This window comes from Fistularia commersonii, chromosome 13, assembly GCF_037954325.1.
Source record: "Fistularia commersonii isolate RoL2024-O1a breed Wild chromosome 13, RoL_Fcom_v1.0, whole genome shotgun sequence".
In the NCBI taxonomy this organism is placed as follows: Eukaryota; Metazoa; Chordata; class Actinopteri; order Syngnathiformes; family Fistulariidae; genus Fistularia; species Fistularia commersonii.
This window is the reverse complement of record NC_141296.1, coordinates 8,840,421-8,865,153: the sequence shown is the minus strand read 5'-3', so window position 1 is coordinate 8,865,153 and position 24,733 is coordinate 8,840,421. Positions and strand designations below refer to the sequence as shown.

The following is a 24,733-nucleotide window of genomic DNA, read 5'->3' as shown; positions in this document are numbered from 1 at the left end:
GTCTAGGAGGACATGAATCTAAATGAAGACCGAAAAGCCCCACTTCGTGGAAAAGATCTGAGCACCAAACGTGAGATGGTGGTCCAGTATATCTCAGCGACTGCTAAATCTGTAAGTCAAGGAACTCACCAAAGTAGCAAAGTGTGTTATGACTAATTGTAGTTGATGGGCTAAAATACATTGTTGCTCCCCATTGCTTTCACAAATCAGTATAACTTGATGCTGTGCTTCACAGTATGGCTTCTTTTTCCTCACACACTTCAATCTGCCATCACTCCAATCCTCATGCTTTAATTCCAAGTCTTTGAGTGCAATTGAGTTTTTTTTCCACATTGTGCTGCTATCTGTTCTTGTAGGGCATCACTCGTTAGAAACTATTGCCACTTATTCAATAATATGTATGTGGTCCCTGCTTGTGCAATCATGTGCTTGCATGTAAATTATTGTTTGGTTGTTTACCTGCATGCAACTATTTATTATGTGCTGGAGGTGCTTGGTTTAATAATTTCTTTTAGGGGTATGGTCTAACAGGTCTATTGAAATAAAAAGGCAGCAAATATTTGTGTGAAAATAACTAATAGCTTTGTTATCCTTTACAAATAATTTGCTTTTAAGTTGCTTAAATATGGAGGAAATTAAACATGATTTTGCTGACTATTGTCAGGAGTTATTTGCAAAATTTTTTTGGACGCTTTACGTTTACTGTTTTTTAATCAGTATTTCCAGTAAACATCAGCTGGATAGGGCTATTTGGCAACTCGGGTACAGTGTTTTGACTGGTTTATTAACTGAGCTTCTCTGACAGATTTTTTAATGTTTGCATTTTCATAGTCACCTCACCCAACTAGTTCTGAAATTAGCTGAAAATTAATCAAGAGGCTGATCACCTCTCAAACCCACCAAGGCAGTAAAAATGTTCTGATTGTAATCCTTAATTGGAGGTTGAAAACTTTAGTTGACAACACTGCGAACATTGTGAGATGAAAAATCACTTGTCACTTGTCTCTCAAAAATTGTTTGCCATTGCTTGACATCATAATCTATTAACCTCATCATCATTAAGCTAATTCACTGGCATTATTGACCATTGGACTTTATGAGCAATGATATTCTATTTGAATGAAACCTTTAATCTCTTGTCAAAGGAGGTATAACAAAAGTGATGTCTGCCAGCACTGTCAGTAATTACATTTATACTTCTGCAGGACATGGAGGGTAAAATGTCAGTGATTTCTTATCTTTGCATACCAAAGGGAAGACCCTGGGTCTGAAAAGTAAAGATGATGCTGAAGTGCCTTTAGCCTACATTCCCTCTATTTTTTATTTATTAAATTTCATTGTCCTTATGTTATGAATGTTTTGACATAGATAGTCGTTAGCGCCTAGTCTTGTGAAGTGTACTGACTGTTTCATGTAGAGATCATGGAAACACTATTGAGTTGATTGATCTGTACTATAAGGAGAAATCCTGATGCAATGATAAAGACATTTGTCAACCATCAATTTTTAGTTGCACATGGCTCTGTTTATATTGTGAAATTATATTTTCAAATGTGATAATGCTTGTTGATGAGGTTAATTTAACCTGATTGGAAAGCTGTCCATTCAACTCTCAGTGTAAAGTCGATGTTAATTATATAAATAATAAAGTAATTTGCCACCAGCATGTGATTAGCATATTAGGAACAGAAGCAACATTTTAAAAAAGGGATCCATATCTCTGCAATGCTAATCATGATTTATAGGAACCATTGGTCCATTTCACTGGCCATTATTGTCCATTCCCAACTAGGCTTGTGCTGATGTCCTGAAAAAACAAGTCAAATGCCAATGTCTTGAAACATGTCTATTCTTAGAGTTTGAAAGAAAAATCTGACTTACTCTAATGACTTTTCCAAACGGTCATTCCAGATTATAGGAGGGGGAACTGTAAAACCTCAGTCACCTTAATTTCACTATGGTTTTAAGTCATTAATATATTTATTGTTTCTCTTTATTATTTATGGGATAAAAGAAGAATGAATCCTTTATATTATTGGTAAAATTCATCCTGTAATAGACTAAATTTTTAATTTCTTTAAAGGCATTATTGGGAATAATTTTGCTTGTTTTTATTTAGCAGCATGCAGTATGTATTAGGGATGTAAAGGGTCTGTTGCATTCTGTGTGTGATGTGTTCTTTTTGTACTGTTCTTTCACCATTATTCTCTGAATTTCTTTCTCTCAAAGAATTAGATCGCCATCGATATTTGCAGTTTGGCTTTGAAGGGGCTTGCTTTATTTTTTCCATTTTTGTTTTGCTATTGACTGCATGTCCTAAGATAATGTTTTACAAAATAAAGATAAGAATGGTTTCACATGAGCATATTGTTTTTCAGTGTTTGCTGGAGAACAATCGAATCAAAAGTGTACCCCTCCTGTGTGCATATCAAACCTCAGACCTTAGCTATTGACATATATCCTTCTCCCAATACATTCCCTATTCATCATAGACTAAAACACATCTGAGACAGGGGTTTAGATCTGTTATTTCTGAAGAAATCTGCCGCCACACATTTTGTTGACCCATTTTTTTTTCCTGTTGCTGCATGTCCCCTTAAGTATTTTGAACAAAAAATTACAGAAAGCAAGTCTTTCAGCAAAAAATAAAAATTAAAAAAAAAAATGTATACATGTATGCATATATATATATATATATGTACACATATACACAAGGATATATATACAGGGCTGTCTCAGAAAATTAGAATATTGTGATTAAGTTCTTTATCTTCTTAATGCATTTACAAAAACAAAAATGTCATATATATTCTTAATTTATTATAAATCAACTGATTGCTGATTATGGCTTACATCTTCAGAAAACACAAAAATCCTATCTTGAAATATTAGAATATCATGTAAAAGTAATTTTTTTTTTTTTAAATTGCATTACATAAGATGGAGATCTTTATCACAATGATTATTGAGACACTCCTATATATATATATATATATATACACACATATATAGTGTATGAGTGTATATATATTTGTGTATATATATGTGTATGTATGTATGTATGCGTGCATGCATCCAAATAATACAGGAATATTTCTTGGTGTCAAAGCCAATTGCCTCTTTCCAATCCTCATTAATGAATAACACATTCTTCACTTGTCCATTGCATGACAAGACTGTTCTACTTACCTAGTAATTGTCCCCAGGGGACAAATCACGTCATTTGAATTTGAATTTGGCTTTTGACTGAGAATACTTCTCTTCTTTGCCTGGGTGCCCCAGCAGGGGTCTGAAAAATTACCCCAAACACAAAGTAAAATCATTTGAAGGGAGATTACTACTTTGACCCTTTCAATTTCAAATTGAGCTGTGTCTCAAAATGTCAGTTTGTGTCTTTTTTTTCTTATTTCCTTGCAAACCTATCAGTTTTGCATGAAAACTTGTCAATTTCTCTCTGCCTTTATTTTTTACCATTCATCCATCCATGAATATGCACCAGTCATTAAACTGCCTAAATTATTTTGGGAAAACAGTAACTTATCTCTTTGGATTGATAATTGCTCAATACCACTGGATATTCTCCTGCTTGTTATCAGATATATCGTCTCAGCTGCAGCCAAAGAGCTAAAACAGGGGAAATGAAGGATGGTTTTTATAGCTGTATTTTTTTTAGCTATTAGTTTACTGAATATATGAATATGAATATATAATGAATATATGAATTTGCTTAACCATACAGTTCCCCTACAAGCTGCTCTGACTGCTGTCTGTGCAGACTCAAGACTGTTTCTTTTCTTTAGTTGAGCTGTTCTGAGAGCTATCGTGAGAAATGTGGTTCAGGTATCAACTGTGGAAAATATTTAAGATGCAATTTATGTTAGTGTGAATCCGTATGTCTGGCTTACACTGTTCAGATTGTAAAAATATGTCAGCGTATGTATGTAAAATAAGTGTGTCAGACAAGAATATGCTGTATTCACAGCAGATGGCAGGAGACAGGTGGATAGATGGAGTAAAAAGTACTGTGGGTCTTATTGCATCACATACAAAAGTTTATGGTTTTCATAACCTAATGGAACATGGATAGGAGGGTTACAATAAAATACAAGGAAAAGTAGATTTGGGGAGGACAATGATATACACATTTTCGTTCCTTCATTTTACGTAGAAGTCATTCATTAGTATTTTAAAATTCCACATAGATTACTATGTTGTAACATGTTGTCCTTCTCATTCAAGTGGTCTAAAGAGCCTTTTCTGCGAAACAAAATAGATTAAAAAATTAATACAGATTTATAGTTTTAATTTCTTCATAATCCAAATTATGTTAAATTGCATACCTTGGCTGTCATAAAGCTAGCTTAGAGCAGTCAGCATAGAGGCAAGATTTTTCTGAACTCAATCACAGTGTGTGTGTGTGTGTGTGTGTGTGTGTGTGTGTGTGTGTGTGTGTGTGTGTGTGTGTGTGTGTGTGTGTGTGTGTGTGTGTGTGTGTGTGTGTGTGTGTGTGTGTGTGTGTGTGTGTGTGTGTGTGTGTGTGTGTGTGAGTGAGAGACCTTTTGTTTCACCCTGTTGTTTGGAAGAAATCAGTGACAAATATATATGCTTGGTGGAACGTTAGTGAAATTAGTTGGGTCTCTGACCAGCAAAAGATGTTTGAATCACAGGTGGACAAACATGGTAAAATGATAACAATACAGAGAAATAGTGGCGCTTTGCAGGCTGAATGGGTAGACTAGGTAAGACCAGCACCAAATTGAGATTGCAAATCATGACTGAGTGGGAGTGGCAAGGTGTACCCCCTCAGTCTGTTAACTTATTGTCATATAATTGCCTTTTAATGGTTAGACACTAAACGCTGATATTTGCATTCTTAACATGTTAATCATCAATTCCACAGTTGTTGCCAAACAAACATTTTCATCATGTTCAGAATCACAGCAGCAAATGTTCTTGATAGTCAAGGTTTCAGTGGTATAGTGTATTAAAATTGTGTGAAGACTATGAAGCCACTCTAGTTACGCTTATGCCTCATCATGTAATGGAGTGATGTCTTTGGCCTACTAATGATTGTGCTGTTTGTGTCTTTTTGCACATTAACCTTCTCCGCTGATTGCTGCATGCAGATAACTGGGAGCAAAGTTGTGGTAAGTATTCCATTATTTATTCGGCTACTGAATCTTGTGCTGTCTCTGTATGTCTTTATTCCTTTTCTGCATAAACACACACACACACACACACGTACACACACACACACACGTACACACACACACACACACACACACACACACACACACACACACACACACACACACACACACACATTGTGTTTGGAGGAAGTAATTGAAGTAATGACATAGTCATCTTTTTTAGTTTTAGTTCCGGTAAGAGGCAGTCAGTGGGCTAGCTGCAGTTTGGCAGGGCTATGAGGCCTTTTGTTCAAAACTTGCTTTTTGTCCCGTGTATGAGACATGATGCATACTGAGAATTTATGATTGAATAAAGGTTTGAGTGACCAAAAATTGCTTCAATGCAATCTTTAAGCTATGAAAGGTCAAAGTTAGCTGTCAGAATTGTTTTTATTTTCTTATTTCAGATTTTCATCATATTTTCTATTCACTTGGTAGATTGCCAGTTAGAAAGGTATTCCATTCATTTTAAAGGGCACATAATGTAGAAATCTAAAGAAAAATGTATATGGACCAAAAAAAAGGCAGGGCAGTACACTTTTACCTGGTCTGGGTTTTCCTTATTCTCTAATAACGCAAACAACTCTGACATATTTTGCGAAGGGATATTGTAAACATTGCATTTCTCTCATTTTCTGTGCTTTTGTCCTTTGTCCTTTGTGATGTGAGAGGGCTTTTTGGCTTTGGTTGTTATAATGTGGATGGAGTTGCTTTCGATCAGCACCAATGGCTATATTATGCTCAGTTAAATGGAATCTAAATGGAATTTTTACATCATTACCCCCGCGTGTATCTTGACTGCTTGTCCAAAATACTGTGTAAAATGAAGTTTCCCTCGGACACCACCATAAGTTTTCAGAGATCTGGGTCCTCAATACTTTTCCAGCCTTTGTAATCACTTCATCAATATTTGAATACGCTACAGATATTACACATATTGCAATACTTGGATTATCAATTGGACCCACAGAAATAGGAAAGAATTACTTGGCATTTAACCTAGTTAGCTGATGGCGCATTGTACTATGGCTCCCTGCCTTACTGGCAGATTCCTATTTTTACACTGTCAACATACAATGACACATGCCGCTATGGGGAGCGTTTTATAAAATATACACTTAGGTGTAGCCCCTTAGTCTCTAGCATGAAATGTATTAGATGGTTTCTCTTTGGTTGTTGAGAATGATGTTGGAATAGAAGGTCTAAACTGGATCCAGCCCTGTCAGACTAGCAGGCAAATGTGCACCACTGCTAAGATATTCCCTCCCCTCAGGATCAAAAGAAGTGTGAAAGGCATATATACCTACAGGTATACTAGAGCAATCCCAACAGACCACTTTAACTCTTTGCAGCAGCTCATGACTGACTATTATGACAGTTTTAGCAGTCCCTATCCCTTCAAGTAAAGGTCGTGATTTACATCAGGAGTCAGGGGCCATGCTGTAACAATCTATCAACACTCCTGCGGTGTTACTGTGGAAGCAGATTTCCATCTCTCTGCACTAACATTGACAAGCTCTCCAGGTCAGATAGAATGCTGCTGAGACACAAAGTGATGGAGAAATAGCATGTATACATCAGTGAGGGAAAATATGGGTGCGTACTTTGTGTCAAAATACAGTAATATTCAAGCCATAGTGATGGGATCAATATTTGTAGATGTACAGAGACAACTGCCTTTTTTGTGTAAAGAGGCTTAGCAGCAGTTGTCAAGCAGTGACAACTGTAGCAAAGTTCAATAAATATGTATGTGTAGGTATGTGGATTTAACTAAACAGCCAAAGGTACTCAAACCTGAGAACCCGGTGAGATAAAGCTGGTTTTCAGTTAGGACTACTCTTGCCCAGAGGGATCGAAAGTATGATAAATCTCAAGTAATGGAATGAACAAAAAGTGAGTATTGGGGCTGTAAGAAAAGAACCGTCTTAGAGGAGGCTGAGTAAAATTGTTTTTCCTGTTCAAAGTGATTAACCTCTTAGTGGTTGATCGACCACAGAGAACCCTAAATGAAATCAAAATATAAATGGTAATAGCATGAACTAATAATGCTAATACATCTTTATTTGTAAAACCTTACCATTTGCCCCTCAAATGTCTAAAATAAAAAAAAAACTCACAAAAATGGCTTTCATGTATTTCACATTTGCAATATCCTTAAATATTCACAGTTTTTCAATAATTACAGCATATTTGTACAGTGATTGAATTTTAGGTGTATTTGTTTCCCCAATCATTTGACCCTTTATTTGTCAAAGGAGAAAGTGCTTGATGAATAAAAACTTACAGAATTAAATTAGAGAATAATCAGTAAACAGGTATTTGTAAATGGAGATAGAGGGGAAACAAGGGGGAAAGGTACAGTTTCATGGATATGAGCAAATCTTGCCCCTGTTCTATCTTCAATCACATGCTAGTTCAGTGTGCCAAAAGAAGCTTACAAAGGACCTTTAAAAAGGAAAAAGTATGATGTGTCTGAAAGGAAATCAAAGCACTCTCCAAGGTTCATTCTCTTCTTTACCTTATAAAACAGCATACCTCAAAAGATTTTTGTTTCAAGCAAGCGGTTTAACTGGGTCCTGAGCACTGCGCAGATTTGATGTGGCACATGTCCTTGGTGCTTTAAAAGAACGACAATGAAAAATTAATCAATCATGTGTACCTCCCATGCCCTAAGCTAGTGTTCACCATTGATTCTTTCTTAAATTAAGATCAAGGCAAAATACTTCGCAGGTTGAATGTCTAAATAACATGTTTTGTTGAGTGGGTGAAAGCATACTTCAGAGTTCAACTGATAGACATAAAAAGTTATCTGAATAAGAGAAAGGTTGTGGCAGAAAATGTAGCTGAAAAGTCAGGAGTCAGTCTTTTTTTAATGGGTATTTTGCTCTTTCCCATACTCTGGTTTTATTTCTATGTTAGTGTTATTATTCCCCTTTACCTACAGGTCAGAGAATAAGGTCTTTTAAAATATTCGCTCAATATACTTATTGGCAAATCATTTGTTTTGGAGTTTATGAAAAGAGACATTCAATGAAAGAGTGACAGAGTGACGTCATCCGCCAAATTGAAGGATGTGCATTTCAAGGAAAAACACCTTTGTTTCTTCAATTAGAATTTTTCAAATCATTACTATGTGGACATTATAAGAATGACAGGACCCAGTGTAGCATCGTGGGACCATAAAATGTGTCCTTGATGAAGAGCAGCTTATCTCTGTCACAGGTGCTGATAGATGCAATGCTGCTTGTTACATTGGGTTTGGCGCCAAACTGGCTATCATAGAAACAGTCTATATCACTCCTCCAATGAACAGACATGGCTGCTACAGTGGAGGTTCACTCAGCTGGTGGAAATTCGGGCCTAGTAGTTTGTACAATGTCTAGGCCTTTCCACCAACCTCAGAATGTATTTGGTATGTAACAGTGGTTAACATGCAAGGGTTAGTGAACACAGGAAGAGGGAACGGCAGCTGGAAAAGGTAAGGGAAACAAACTGTTTCCTGTGCCAGCCAGAGCTAACATCTTCCATCAGTTCTTCAGGCGAGTCACAAAAACAAACAAAAAAAAAAAAACATAACCGACACACGTCAAACCTTGAACACCTAAACAGTAACCAAGCCCCGCCCACCTAGCCAGTCTAGTTCATTGCTGTTCCTGATGGCATTTCTGAATTTTCTTTTTACAAATTGAGTACATTTTGTGATCTGACAGTACCTGATTAAATGTTTGATGAAAACAATTTTAACAATCCATCAGAGATTGTTTAAAAGTAATTACACATAGAATTAAATCAATATTTGTTACTCGTTACTCCTAATGCACAACACTATCTGTACAGTTATGCTGGAAAAACAAATCTTTTAGATTTGTCTCTGACAAGGCGGAAGGGTTAGCGAGGGCACACAGTAGGCCGTGTTTTAAAGATTAAGGTCTCAGAGGCTTCCATTGGGGATGCGAAAAAGAAGTTCCTCATCTGTCAGCATTTTTATTTTTTAGTTTTGGCTTTCTTCCTTCCCTCATAGTTTGTTGATTCTTTTCATTCTTTCTTTCTACAAAATCATTCCCACCCAGATCATTTTAATTTTGAAGAGAACATGACTTGAAATGGTCACAGTCTGCTCACAAATGGATGGAAGGGCTGCAATGGCGGTTCTTTATAGTATCTGCTTTTGTGGTTGTTTATTTTTTGTGTGTGTAGTTTGTGCTAAGTAGCACTGTTTTCAATGCAGTTCATGCTGATTTTACCAGCTTAATTTAGATTCATAGGAAGTGAGAGAGACCATGATATTCTACAGAGAGGATGAGGGATATGAGATTCTCAATTCTGTTGATTGCAGTATGTGAGTTTTATGTATGCACATCCCCACATCACTGATGGTAGATTTAGATGCCAGCAATGCTCTGAGTCTCACATCTCTCTTCCACAGTTCTGTCATACACTCAATAGTACTGTCAGCATGCTCAGCTCAGCAGGAAGCTCTTGCAGGGCTACATTATGCTCCATAAACTTTATAGCATATTTTTATAACCCACCTCTCTGTATGCATCTACCATCACATTCCATCACATCTACTTTAAATGGTCACACAGCGGTGAAATTTTGTGTATCCCTATGTTTTATGGTTGCCTGCACCTAGAGTCATTCCTAAATTCGTTATTTGCTTCTTAAGCCTTTTGATATCCGTTTCATCTGTGTATATTTAGTAGATTATTTGCTCTGGTCGATGAAGTTGTCTTCTTTTTATAGATTTGATGTCTTTGAAATGTTGCCCTGTCGGGAGTATGTCAAGATTTGCTGGAAGAAAGCTTGCAGTTGGTGATGTAATAGTTCTGCTCAAAACCTTGCCAGACTCACTCCTCTTCTGTATTTCTAGTGATACCAAAAGTTGACTTTGCAGTGACAGCGTGTGGAGCAGCTTTCTGCTGGGCATATTTTTTTTCTTAACTTGATACTTGATTCAGCATGAATATAGACCAAGAGTGACTAAGAGTAATGTTTTGTCTCTATCCTTTTTGATAGCAATATAGTACCTGAATGATTAAGAATCATATTGTCCTATTCCTCAAATTACCCCATGTCACAATATTTAGATTATTCATATATGTTATTCATGATTAAGCAACCCTTCCCTGCGTTATTATTTGGCTTCTATTTTTTTAATTAATCATTTGTGAGTGCCCCTGTGGGGATAAGTTCTTAAGGTTAAAAATCTCACCCTTCAAGTCCTGACATTCCCATTAAAGAATTTTAAGAATTTAGGCGTAGCAATGACAAATAAGTTTATAATTTTAAGCTAGGGGTCCATTGAATTACTAAGCACATGTTTCGATTGAAATGATAAATTTTATAACAACTTTTTCTACATAATGCACTTCATCAAATGCTATTCACATCACTTTTTTTCAACCTCAAGCTTCATAGAACTAAAGCAAAAAATTGTCAGTCATGTAACTTCCATCTTTCTGGCTATTACCATCCATGTAATCATCATAACTTCCTTAAATAATTTGTCCTTAAAGAGCCAATTGGATGAGAGGACATGTTTATGTTATATCTACATTATTTGGCACTTGCATGTATCCCGTTATGATCTCAGCTAGTTACCTTTGGCAAGACATGACAAGCAAATTCACACCTTTTTCATGTACTTAGCAGTTTTGATCAAACTATCACCAAGAAACACATAATCAAAAGGCACAGCATTTTAGAAAGACAACAGATTACCCACAAATAATGTCAAGTTTAAAAAAAATCACTAAAACAGGTAATCGAGATGACCATCCTTGCTTCATAGCGGAGAGAAACTTTTAGCCCCCTCTACCTTATTGACCACCCAAAATTTACTTGGCAGTAAAAGAGAAAAACATTTTCTACATTAACTTTAATAATTGCTGTTGAGAACCCTTGTTCTCATGGCTGTAATGGAATCAGTGAGCTGCTTTTCAGCTCTGTCTTATGTTGTATAAAAATAAAATACAAATTGAAAAAAGGAATGTATTCCTTTTTATTTTAAGGGCGGTGGTCCACTGTGTTTGAAGTCTGCTCCTAAGATGTCAAGTTTCAATTTATAAAGATGCCCATGATCATCCTCATGTTCAGGTTAAATGGAAATAGTGAAATAATTTGTATTCTTAAGAAAACCACTGATATAGACATACACAGCCCTATTTATTTATTTTTACTATTTTATGTACAAATTTTTTACATTCATTCCAGTTTCACTTAACATGTGTCACTATATCTATAGAAAATGTGTACATGTTAGAAAGGGCCTTTGAAGTTCTTTTTTCATTTGTTACTTTTGATCAACAAATTCATTTAAATCAAAATGGTGTTCGGTAAAGAGAATCTGTTGAGGGCTTAAATACTTTTTGGAATGATTTTTTAATCCCAACATAAATAACCCCCCACCCCCCACACACAAACAATAAAACAGTAAAGGACGGCTATGTACCACATTTCTGTTTTTCCAATTTCACTATTGCCCTCGACTTTCAGTGTATATCTTGTATTTTTCTAAATAAATTAATCTACCTCAATTTGTTATTTCATGAACAGAATGAATCCTAAGCAATAGCACTGTCCACAAGGACCTGCTACATGTCATCTATGCAGGCACATAATGACCGAATAAGCATCTTATTCAGTGCACCCTCTTTTGTCTTTCTTGCATGCATTCTATGCATTCCATTTCTCTCACAGTATTCTATGATGAATATTGATAATTTATTGATCCAAGACTTAACAAAATCAATATTGGAGATAAAAAGAAGTCCATGTAAAAAATGTGTAATGTAAAAAACAACAAAAAAAAGGAATATTGAAAAACACAAGAACATACCAATCCTGTATGTGAAAGCTTTTTATTTTATTTTTAATTCAGACATTGAGTATTCTGAAGAATGCAATGATGTGGCATGACTTAACTCACTCTGTCATTTCTAAACCCACCCACCCTTGCCAACAATGCTGCTGTGCTAAGGGAAGGGGCCTGGCACCAACACCAAACTGGGGCCACAGTGTTTATCACTTATAGTTCGGATGATTAATTATTAAGTTTTGACCCAGGTTTACATGAGCCAGACTTGAAACTCCCACACTGGTTGCTCTTTTTCAAAGATGGTATGCGGTCTTATTCTGCCTTTCATACTGCACAGCAAAACCTCAAGTGTCTATTAAAGCAAAATAGAACTTGTAAGTATGTATTCTGAAGTGATTGATCTTAGTTTTCCTTGTAAGTTTATCTATCTAAATGCCATAACGACAGAGAGGCCGCTGTAAATAGTCAATCAAAGGCGTGCCAAGCACACGTTTCAGCTATTATTGTAGTACCTAAGGCCAGCACTTGGGGGCAGTGGGTGCTCATTGAATTGACCAGTTGTAGTAGAGTCTGTTGCTATGGAATTGACCTAAAAGGTTTCTCTCAGCCAATGTTTTGTTCTTCCGTATGTGTGACTAACCCCGTACATTAAGTCTGAACTTTAAAGTTGCAAATCAGGGAGATATGACTCGAATAGTATTTAGATTAGCTGGTCTTAACCAGTCAATACTTTTACCCACTCATTTTAGACAGTGGAAAAATTATGATACACACACTCTTACTGTTTCTCTGTACAAATACAGAATTGAGACTACATTTGTAGGGGCCACTTTTCATTTTTTTTTCTCTTAATATGCGTCATGATCATGGCCACAGATATGTGGTCGAATGTGTTCGAGAGAAAACATGGTCTCTGCTGGATTTTCCTTTCAGTTGTGCACACTGTCTGTTAGGCAGTGACTGACAGAATGATGGAAAGATGTATCCCCACTCCCCTCCATATATTGTGCTCACCATTTTGACCTAAACCTTCCACCTTGTCATTCAGCTCAGGTGTTCTGAATAACATTGTTGTATCAATTTTTAATGCATTGCCATATGGTGGTCTTGTTTTATTCTTCCTGTAACCCCCCAGAAATTAACAAAATAAAATATCCTCTTTATTCCTACTGATATTTTTACAATTAATTAAAATCTCTTTTGGTTTATCATTTAGAGATCAAAATGTATGAAGTAAAAGTATAGTAGTGTGTGTGTGTGTGTGTGTGTGTGTGTGTGTGTGTGTGTGTGTGTGTGTTGGTGTTGGTGTTGTGTGTGTGTGTGTATATATATATATATATATATATATATATATGTGTGTGTATGTGTAGGTGTGAGACTGATTTGATGGCTGCCTTTCAATTGTTGATGCCCCTGATAATGACGACAACCTCTGTGAGGAGACATCCAATCATGATGAGACCTGATGGCTGACCTATCTCTATGTCTGAGTGGTCTTGATAGAGGTCTTTTTAATCTTGGTTTGGTGAATACAGACATTACTGTTGATGGTGTTCCTGAATCATGGACTGACGATGAAGTTATTAACAGACACAACACAACAAACACAGGACCTTGTTCTATGTACCCTTGATGTTTATAGATTACTTACATTACTCAAACAAATAGAAAATACATTGTAGTGTGTATGGGTTTTATAATTTTTTCTTCTCTGTCAAGCTTTGCTATGTTAGCCTTTAGTTGGCTGTCTATGATGTGGAAGGGGTGTTGCTTGCGAGATTGTTTGTCACTTCACATATCTGTGAGGAGGAGGAATTTGCTACCAAAAGGATAATATTGAGAGGAAAAAAGTTCTTTCAAGCACTTTATGTAGAACAAAAGAACAGAAGAAAATACCCTGATGTTATTATGCCGGCAAAATCTTCCCAGCTTCTGATATAAATGAGCTAAGGGTTCTAAAATTGTCATTTGAATTATGCCTTTCATCTCCCCATGGTTTTTAGTGAAGCAGTTCAGCCTAAGTCCCAAGTGAATGTTTTTTTTCTTCCCCTGTTTGCATTTCTGAACAAGCGCCATAACTGTAATGAATTCTATTATTTTAAAACCAATTACTGTTAGTTGGAGCTTTTTCTTTGCTGTTGTCATACTCTCTGAGGAATAGTCCTATTGCAGTGTCGACTGCGGTGTTGACTACTCTCAAAACTGATGGTATTTCTTCACATTTCCCTCATGACTTCATGTAATTTTATTGCTGTTAAAGAATGCAGATTAACTCGTACATAAAGATGTCGGCTTGGAGAGGGAATAAAAACAATAGTTTCTTTATTTGTATAATCATGTTCAATGTATTTGAAATCTTCTCACTTTCTGCCTTAATCATTGGTGCCACGGCTATATTCACTTTTGGTCAGTTTAGACAAATATAAATGGGGACCCACTGACATTTCATCAAAGAACCACAAAATGTAAAGTCAATAACTGACGTCACATTTTGATCGATGACTAGTGTAAGAATTGCTGGCCTTTTATTTTTTTGGCACATTGAACTGCATAGAAGTCTGAAAAGTATGGGGTACAAATGCAACACTTATTTGACCGTTGTGGTTCTACATTTTCTTTTCCCTTTGCTTCATTTTCTACAATTAATGCTTTAGGTCAGACCAAACAGCGTCCTTTTGTTCATGGTAATTATATTTATTCTTGGTCACCAAAGAATACTACTGATACTTCAATAGGAACTATTATGAAGTTTGTTTTTGGCACTCCCCTCCATTATTTTCTTTTGTAAGCACCAAACTAATTGGATCCAGCTTCCTGTCTTAAACCTGTGTTGGGAGTGGACCTTGTTGTTCACATCTTTTTAATCTTTTCGAAATCCGGATGTCTGAGCATTACATAAAGTTGAATCATCTGTGTGACAATTGCACAAACCTTTTTTTAGCATTTTCTTAAAAGATGAACTACATACTTGGACAGGCAAACTCTGAATAAAAGAGAGAAATTGGAAAGGCGGTTGATATTATACAAATTCACTCATTAAAACACAGCCACACACTGCCCCTAAGATTGATTTATAGATTTTTTTTTTAATAAGCTCAAAGGTTACCTCAAAACAGATTTTCTTCATAATTGACCAATTTAGTGGCGGTCAATGAACATTGATTTCAAGCTGAGGTATTTCTGTTTCTTGATCTCTTCTTCCCTTCTAACATTTGCACAAACACATTACTATAGGCTTAACAGTGATATGATTGATGACAAGAAGAGGTATAAAATATCAAATATTTTATTTTAGATGTTAACAGGATGGGGTAACAGGAGGTTAACTTGCTGAATACAATGGCAGCAGCATTAGTAAGTATTGGTGAATGTTCTCCTAATTAGCAGCACTGCCCAGCAGCTGTCTGCTGTTAGGGTCCTTTGTTCCAGATGTTATCTCATTAGAATAGCATTGATCATCCTAATGACTGTTGGAGAGATTATTGGCCCACATTTGTGTGACCTGCTTGCTCCCTCCCTCCCTGAGGTCAAACCACAATAGCCACAGCCTTCCACATGTTCAGATGACATTTTAAGTTTGGCAGCAGTTGTTACAAGTTATGGTTATCTGTGGAAAATTCCAGTGAATTGTCAGTAATTTATCAACTTTCAGTCCTTTCTGTTTTTCTCAGTGGACTCATACTTAGAATAAATAGTTCTCCATCTTTGAATTGCCTTTAGTGCCATATCAATACTGGCCTGTCTCAGTCAATATGCATGTTGTGTCCCAACCACATGTTTCTATGAGGTTCATATATTTTCCTGTTTGACAGTGATTGGTCTTACTTTGTCTCATGTTTACCTTGTCTATAAAAGGACAGTTTGGTATTTCTAGGTATTTTTTTTTAATAAAATATCAATTTTGAAACCAAGCATTGGCATTTGATCACTAGTGGCATGGCATGTCACAACAAACAGTTTTGAAATACAAGGGCCTCCATGTATCTCATCCTTTTTGTTGTCCCATTCATTGGCTTTGGAGCTTACCACTACAGGACTGTCTTAGAAAAGTAGAGTATCGTGATAAAGTTCTTTATCTTCTGTAATGCAATTACAAAAACAAAAATGACATACATTCTGGATTCATTACAAATCAACTGAAATATTGCAAGCCTTTTATCATTTTAATATTGCTGATTAAGGCTTACAACTTAAGAAAACTCAAAAATCCTATTTCAAAGTATTAGAATATCATGGAAAAGTATTTTTTGTTTTTTTAATTGCATTACAGAAGATAAAAAACTTCATCACAATATTCTAATTTTCTGAGAGAGTCCTGTATATGTGTCAATCGGTCTAACAATTGTATATTCACTTAGAGACAGATAAGGACTTAGGGCATAGGATTTGGTCAGTGTGGCCTCGGAGTGGTTTGTGGATTTGGTTGTATATTGCATCAATTCCAAATAAAATATTTTTTTAGGACTTAGGAGAAATGAACATGTCTCTCAGGTATTACAGCTCTTTGGTGTTACAGACATGTATCTGAGGCTAAGAAAAAATATGTGGGTTTCTCATCATAATTGCTGCATCTTTGTAAGAAAATCACTATCAATTGGCTATTTTTTGAAATCAGAAATAATTATGTTACATTTTCTTTGAGAAATGTTCAACGAGGTTATAGAAGAAGACATTTTTTGATAACTAATCAGCTGACATATCTTTGGTGTTTTTAAATGGTAACCAAAACTGTGCTTTTGGGCAAGCAATCAAGAAGCACAACAACAATCAAAGACCAACAACAAGACCTCATGCTTGGGTTTAGAGAGCAACAAGATGCGCACTTAGATGGAAAGGACATAAAAGTGTTAATCAAGTGTGACTTTAAATTTCCAAATGAGACTGGAGAAAACATTTTATCATTAATCATTGATGGGGTTTATTGATTCAGATTTTTTGGTAAATCATTGCACTCCTACTTAAGTTATTGAGGTATGATGAGAAAAAAAATCAATCTTATTAAGTTTAAAAAGTAGCAAAAGGAGAGTTTTCAATTTGGTATCACACTCTCTTGTCTCTTTCCTCTTTGCTGTAGTCAGCAGAATAACTAATTATTGCTCCAGTAAATCCCTCAGATTGTGGTGTAAACTCACTATCGGTATTATAATGTGCCTCGTAGGTCTTCGTATTAAAGAAAGTATTATCATCTTTATATAATTATGTATGATGTCTTTCTCAGCAAGGAAAAAAACTTAACACATGGCCTTGGAACCTGCTTAATATTTCAGTCTCAAATGGGTAATAAAACAATCCCGTTTAATGATATCAAACTCAGTGGTTCATTCCTCATGTTTGAGACTCTGCAGCCTAATGAAAATGCAGAGGCATCAGTTTAATTATAATGTACTAGTCTCTAATCGAGGAGAGATTGTTCTTATTTGGAGACTTAATGAATTTCTCATCAGTTTGTTATTAACGTTGTGCTTTATGGGGCTCAAGTGGGGATGCAGCCAATTAGATAGCTCTGCTCTTTCTGATGGACATGTATTTGCGTCTCTGCTAAGATAGAAATAAGTAGTGAAGATGCTTTGGGGGCCACTCTACCCTCATCTTACTTCAATCAACTCCCAAACAATTTTCAAAAAGTGTATGCGCTCGGTGTCCTTGGTTACATGGTCAGTAATTGACTTCTTTGTGTTATTATTCTACTAAAACGGTGATGCATAACTTTAATAGTGTTTTTTTATATTTAAAAGGACAACAAATAGTACTTCCAAGTTTATAGTAAGACTGATTCTTTGTTTCTATACATGAATTTATGTACAACTGTGTATGTGTATCACTGCATATTTATGGAAACACACCCATACACATTTAAATATAATAAATGATCAGTGCTTGATGTTTATGTTGTTCATTTGTAGTTTGCACTCTCTTGTCCCCCACATCCAAGTCAGCTGTGTATAACATACATTTGTGCATTCAGCCTTTAACCAGACCATTTGTTAGCTGTTAAAACAGTGGCTGTATTGATTTTGTTTAAGTTGTGGTGGACAGCTGGGTACTCATAGTGGAATGAGTAGTTGAATCTGACATTTTACCCATGACCCTAGCCACATAAAGATTTGTTTTTGTAACCCAAACTTCATTTGGACCTAATCTAATGGGATATGAAAGGAGCATAATGATGTGTGGGGTCTTATTTCCCTTTGTTCACGAAACACTTCCCTATTTTATTGCATTTTATGGTTGAAGGGGTTGATTGCTAGTATTATGGCTTTGTAAAAGGGAGTCTATAAATTACCCTGTGATTAAAGACAATGCCCACACTTTAGGGGCGAAAGCCATTTGAAATGCGTAGCGAGTCTTTCCATGTGTACTAGTTTAATCAATGTAATTCCTCTTACACTTTGTGCCCTTCACCTTCATTATACTGTTTGGCACTAACAGTTGAATGTTGCGCAAACATATTTGTGCACTCAGATTAGGAGATCTTATCTGTGAATTCAAACAAGTCTTTAAATAGGGTTTACCTACTCATGGGCCTTGCCTGTCTCAAACATATATGTTTCAACATATTTAAGACCAGATCTTTCTTTTTAGTATTAATTTTCTACCAATTAGAAATTCACAACTAATACCGAATAAAATAGAAACTAATTCTAATAGAAATCCACAACCAGAGCATGTCACCTTCATACAGAGACCCCAAGTGGAATTTAAACAGAAATCTTCTTGCTGTGAGGCGTTACTGTAATTTGATGAAAAACCATCTCTGTCACTGAAGAAAGCTGCCCATTGTTTTTTCACATCAAGTGAATGTCCTTGTCAGATGCCGAGGGTAATGACCCAAACATGACATGATCCTAACACTGTACTGCGGTTATGATGTCTAAAATCTTGTTTCTATTTATTAATTTCTTTCCTTTGTTGGTGTAAGTTGTGTAAATGTTTCTTTTGCAACAGATGTATTCAAACTGCAAAATTTAATGTTTGTTGATTATCCATTGAAGAGAGTGCTGCGCTGAAGCTGAGGCTCCCTGACCTGAGGGGAGCTCACTAGTCAATTACCAAGTTTCCATTATGTTTTTGTATGGAAACATTTAGCTCACAAGCATAAAGCATATATAAAAAAACATTGTGTGGTGCATGTTTGATGCACCACACAATGTTTGATAGGGGTGCTATTAATATTACAGGGCAGATGCTAGGAAGGCTTCTGATCACTTCTACATTACACTCTAAGCATTTTTGTGTTGAATGAATTGCTTGAAATGCCAGCCTGTAACCTATGGAAGCATATAGGTATCATAATTCAAATTAAAATGCATTAGCAGAATGTTTTTTCATTTTTTTGACTCATATCTAAAATGAGTAATAAATAATCCAAACTGCATTTTCATTTTCTTCTTCCTGACTGCTCATTCTGTGACTTCCAGATTATAAAGCTAAATAGATTTAAGATTCAATTTCGGAACATACCCCTGGAAATTGTAATCAAATTTCAATTAGAAATGTTAAATATGAAAAATAAAATGTATTAACAGGAATGCTTTTTCATTTTCAAAATATGGCAACACATTGTGACTCAAACTAAAATGAGAAAATTACAAATCCAAACTGCATTTTCTTCTTGACGTGGCACATTTTATGACACAACTAAAAGGAAAATGAAAAGAACACTGCTCTCTCATTTTCATGTCCCACCACGCAAAAGAGGTATCAAAACTCAATGTGGATTCGCAATGCCAAAGTGCGCAGCAGAGTGATGTCAGAGGCTGATGTTCTTCATAGCTTGTTCAGCACTAGAATACGGCACACTCTGCTGTTTACCTGCAAGTTGATCGCTGATACTTAATAGCATAACACTCCCAATGGCACTCCCTCTTTAACAATTTGTGAATCGGATGCCCGTGACAGATATGAGCAGATTATGGAGAGCTTGGCTGAATACTCTTCCGTAACAGGAACGGTTATCAACGACGCTGCCCAAGCTAGCCTCTTCTCAGTGCTTCACTCAATGCGGTGGAGCCTGGAACAGGACGCCCAGCCATCAGCATCCCTACGATATTGGTGTCTGTTAGGGCAGGGTATTAAGCCAAGCTCCCTATAATCTGCTCAAGTCTGTCACAGCATCCAATTCTATCTGCAATTCTATCTGGTTCTGAAATCGTAAGATTTGTGAGATATCATTTTCAATGACGTTGCCCTAGCTAACCTCTTCTCAGTACCGAAGAGCTCTGCTCTGCTCTGCTGTGTCCTTCACTTTGAGGGCAGGAAACAAATATCTTTCAATTGCATTGAAAGGGATGCTGATGGCTGGGCGTCCCCTTCCAGGCACCACCACATTGAGTTGTTGAAGGACTGAGAAGCAGCTTTCTTCGGCAGCATCGTTGATAACGGTGTCTGTTAGGGCAGAGTATTCAAAAAAAGCTCTCATTAATTGTTCGAAAGAACAACATACCATTAACATAACAATCCCCCTTACACCTAGTTCTCCAGATCAATTCTTCCACTTACACAACAAGCCACCATAATCTAGACCTGCCCAAAGATTTTGCAGCAATATTCGGAAAATCCCAATAGGTCGTTAGAACTGAAGAAGCCTCTCGGATGAGGGGTGAAACTTCATCAAGTGAAGAATTCAAGTCCAGTCACCAGATTTTGACAAGAATGCTACTGTCATTGTTCCAGTATTCAGAGTCTCAGTCCCAGACTCCTGCCTTTCCTCGTCTCTCTCTGCTTCCAGGCATGCCCTCTTCCTCACCTTCTTTGTCCCTCAGAAGCCCAATTTCCACTGGTAGCCTGTAGGTTATCAGTATCAGTGGTGGTCGTTGTTAACCAAGGCCTTGACCAATGTGGTATGAGAGTCATAGCTTCAATTCGCATATTTGGTTTTGACACAAGTCTCACTCTGGATGCCCCTCCTGGTGAAATCCTCTGCAATTATCTGGCCTTGGGAATGGCTCAAAATGACACAGATTTGTGCCTCCCCGAGGTTGCATTTCCCACACTGATATGGATGATCCCTTTAAATTGTGTAGAAAGGATTTTCTGATTCATGTAGATCATGTGGATCTTGTGTATTAATCTCACAATCTTTGAAAGAAGATAATAGGAGCATTCCGATAATCAATACATCTGAAGATGTTTTTAGCATTATAATTCTTCTTCCTTTATCGTTTTGGACAACCTCCATGAACTTAAATAAGGGAACTTAAATAAGGTGAAGAAGATGCTTTAGAGCTGTTTTAAAAACATAATTCTGTGAGTCATTGTGTAGGAGGACGTTGTACTAGGAAAGTCACATATGATAAAGCCATTAGTAAATAATCAAAAGCACTTTTTCATAGTGTGACTTTATGTGTTCAGAACATTTTAAATTAATCAGTTAATGAGAAATAAAATTAATGGAAAAATAGGAAGTGATAGAAAAGAAAAGCAAAACAAATAAACACCCACTATTTTCATAAGGATGTACAAATTGCTATACAGTGTATTGGTTTGGCCTTAATTTTCAATGTTCCACTAAATTAGCAAGGGCCTGTTGATTTATTCATAAATTCAGCTTTTTACTAAAAAACATGAGGGGAGGTTTGGGTTTTAGATAAACAACGGTGAAGAAAACAAGACAGATGGTTCAGGTCTTTCGACAGAATCTAAATGCATGACAACGCAGGAGAGTTGTGCTACATTCCTACTGTCCCCTTGCTTTGGGAACACCAGATCCCCATCAGTTCTCTTTGAATCTTCAAAGTTCAGCCCTACTGATTAATACGCTGTGGAATAGCCAGAAACTTCCAAGTTTACATAAAATACCATGCATCGTCCCATAGCCACAAAAGACTCATGCAATTGTGGAATTGTGTTGAAACCTCATCCCAAAGATATTTTAGTATGAATGCTATCATAGGTCAAGGCTAAGTTAACTTTGTCATGGCAGTATAAACATTCTGAATGTACTTGTATTTTTAATATATGATCTGTTAATCAGAAGATTCAGTCCTTTTTGATAGTGTCCTGTGGATTTAAAAATGTTTATTGGATTATTTTATCTTAGTGGCTCATGTATGGTAGCACTTGTGCCCACTGTTTTCTGTGTAAGGTGAAGACCTAATCCACTCAGTATAGATTAGTCTTCACAGGTGGAGGAGAAAGAGTTGACAGTCAGCGGAATAATTGAAGTATCAGGTGCACTGAGGGAATGGCTAGATGTGCCTAACAAAAAATCTGACTGTGGAGCAAAAAGTCTTAACCTACTCTATTTCCATCTTTGAACTGGCACACTAACACAGTCAAGCATTGTCAGTGTCTTTGAATCTGTGTTGGGGATTCATCTCCAAATGTGTAATTCCAGCGAGCATGATGATCAGCAAAAGTGTGAGTTAAATAATAATTCAGGAAGCAGTTGATGGCGCTATTCTCAAATTCAGTAAGCAAAATTGTATTCAATTGCATATTTTCAGATACTTCTCAAAATCGGAAATACTATAATTTAAACTGGCCGAAGTATATTGATATTGTTTGTTATTTTCAGGCTACGTTTTGAAGACAGTTTACAATGTGCTGCAACTGCCATCTTTGATGTTCACGTTTGTTAACGTAAGCTATTTATTAAAAAGGAGGCAAACATTCATAGGATAAAGTTGTCTTTGCAGATTGATGCAATAACATAAATCACTTTGTGTATGAAAGTACTGGTGGATATTTGTTGCTATTGTTAGCCATACTTACATTCTAATCAAAAAAATGGAATAGAAATTATATTGTCCACTTATTTCCAATCCTACCGTATTTTACCCTTTCCTATCCTATCCGTCATATGATTCCTTTCTCGACCATGAATTCTAAACTATATTTGAGATAAGAAATCCAACTTTGCTCAAACAATAAACAAGGAACATGAATCAATGTACAGAATTTTGAGTAAGGGTAGAATATCTTTGAGTTTCTGTGAACAAGGTAATGGTGCTATTTGAACGGAATAAATGTCTGTCAATCTTGTGCTCTGTTCCCATCTCTATAAATAGAATTATTGGTGTGCTGTGATTCCTGTGAGGCTTTGGCTTTCTCCGTTTTTTTATTTTATTTTATGTTTATTCTTTTTATTTCTTAGCATTCTAATCATTTTTTTTGTTGTCTCTTCTGCCTCCTGTAATTTAATTCAAGTGTCCCATTCTTTTTATTCAAGTGTTAATCACATCATAGTTTGGAGAATGCCTTGTTTTACTTGGAGCACTGACATGCACACTGTACAAATTCATCTATTCCATCTATTCCTCAGCATGATGATGTTAATATGGGGAATATAACCCTAGCCGAAACAAGAATACGGCTCTTACTCTCCTTACTCAGAGTACAAAGGAAACTAAGCAAGTAGCCAGAGTAACTCACCCCAACTGGAGAAATTCAATATTGAATAAGCAGTAGTGATAATATATTAGAGTTATCATTTCAGCTTCTTTGTAGTTTGTGTTAAATGGATAAAATCTCATGGGGCACAAAATAAGCGTAGAGAACATGCGGAGCTCAATTTGTAAATTCTGGAAAATTGAAACAAATTTTGGATTTTATAATTTCTCATCGGTAAAAGTCACAATATCTAAAAATAGCAGGTGAAAGCAGAAACTTCAGACATAAAACAGGAATTAACAACAACACAGTTAAATAATTTATTGTCTATATTGTCTGTCCAGTAGTCAGTCGTAGTGGGGCATGAGCTGTTATTGGTGCAGAGTGGGGTACAGAAGGAGTATTTGATCATAAGACCCAATATTGAGACACACAACTCATTATTCTCTCATTCATATGTCTTGTAAAAAGTTATCACAATTTATCTACCCACCTGTGTTACATAATGCCTTTTTTTAAGTATTCAATCTCTGATAAGCACAATGTCAATATTATTTGACAAGTCATCTCATAAATCATGCTTCTGACCTGGTGTTCGATTTTCTTGGATGTCTCGAGGTTTCACAAACATGCTAGAGAAGCAGTTAATGGCAGTTTAACTTTCAGATGTCATTCTCAATCAGAAAGTATCAACATCAATGCCATACCATTGCATATGTGACAGCTTTAGAGTGGCCTTGATACTTTGAATTAAAGATGGACTCTAAAGATAGTGGTGGGCAGTTTTGATTATTGGCATTCATCAAAAGGAAACAGAATCTCATCCTATTTGTGTTTGCAATAGTGTTTTCTTTGTGTTTTCTATAGAGTCTTAAGACTAGCTATGGACATTAATTTCTTTGGCAAACTGGTCTGGTTCAATAACTAAAAGACCAACCCATTGAAATATCAAGCATAACACGTACACTAGATGAACAATTTGTATCTCAGTTTAGATCAGTCAGGGATTCTGCTCCAGAGTGTACTAATGTTTTCCTCCCCTTATAGGAATGGTTTCCACCTAGTATGGATAAAATACAACAAATTTAATGCATCAATCACATAAGATAATTAACAACTTTAAATTATTATTGCACCTTCTTTTTTGAGGCCAATGCACCCCAGATATTTTAGAACTCATTAAGAAGGGTTAAATGATGACCATGATGGTAATTTGTTGTACGTTTACAAAATATATTTCAAAATTAAAACAAGCTCAGTGGCTCATTACTTGCCTTTTAAAGCATTATTAGGTGAGGGGGGGTGACAACAGCAGTTTGACTGGAGCTCATCAGGAAATCCAGCCATCTACCCCAATCAGGATCAAGCTGTCCCTCAGATCCTCCCAGCCATA

The 24,733-nt window shown here is 36.2% G+C and overlaps 1 protein-coding gene across 4 annotated transcripts in view; it reads left to right on the top strand.

The window, feature by feature from the left end:
- The window catches only part of diaph2 (diaphanous-related formin 2), a 339,738-nt gene that overhangs the window by 19,988 nt on the left and 295,017 nt on the right, over positions 1-24,733 (top strand). For 3 of the 4 annotated variants that reach the window (XM_086157743.1, XM_086157744.1, XM_086157741.1), the window contains 2 exons: positions 7-111; positions 5,127-5,147. In XM_086157743.1, the coding sequence (XP_086013869.1) occupies positions 7-111; positions 5,127-5,147 (126 nt within the window). The remainder of the gene's footprint in view (positions 1-6; positions 112-5,126; positions 5,148-24,733) is intronic. The other variant, XM_086157742.1, reaches the window with a different exon arrangement.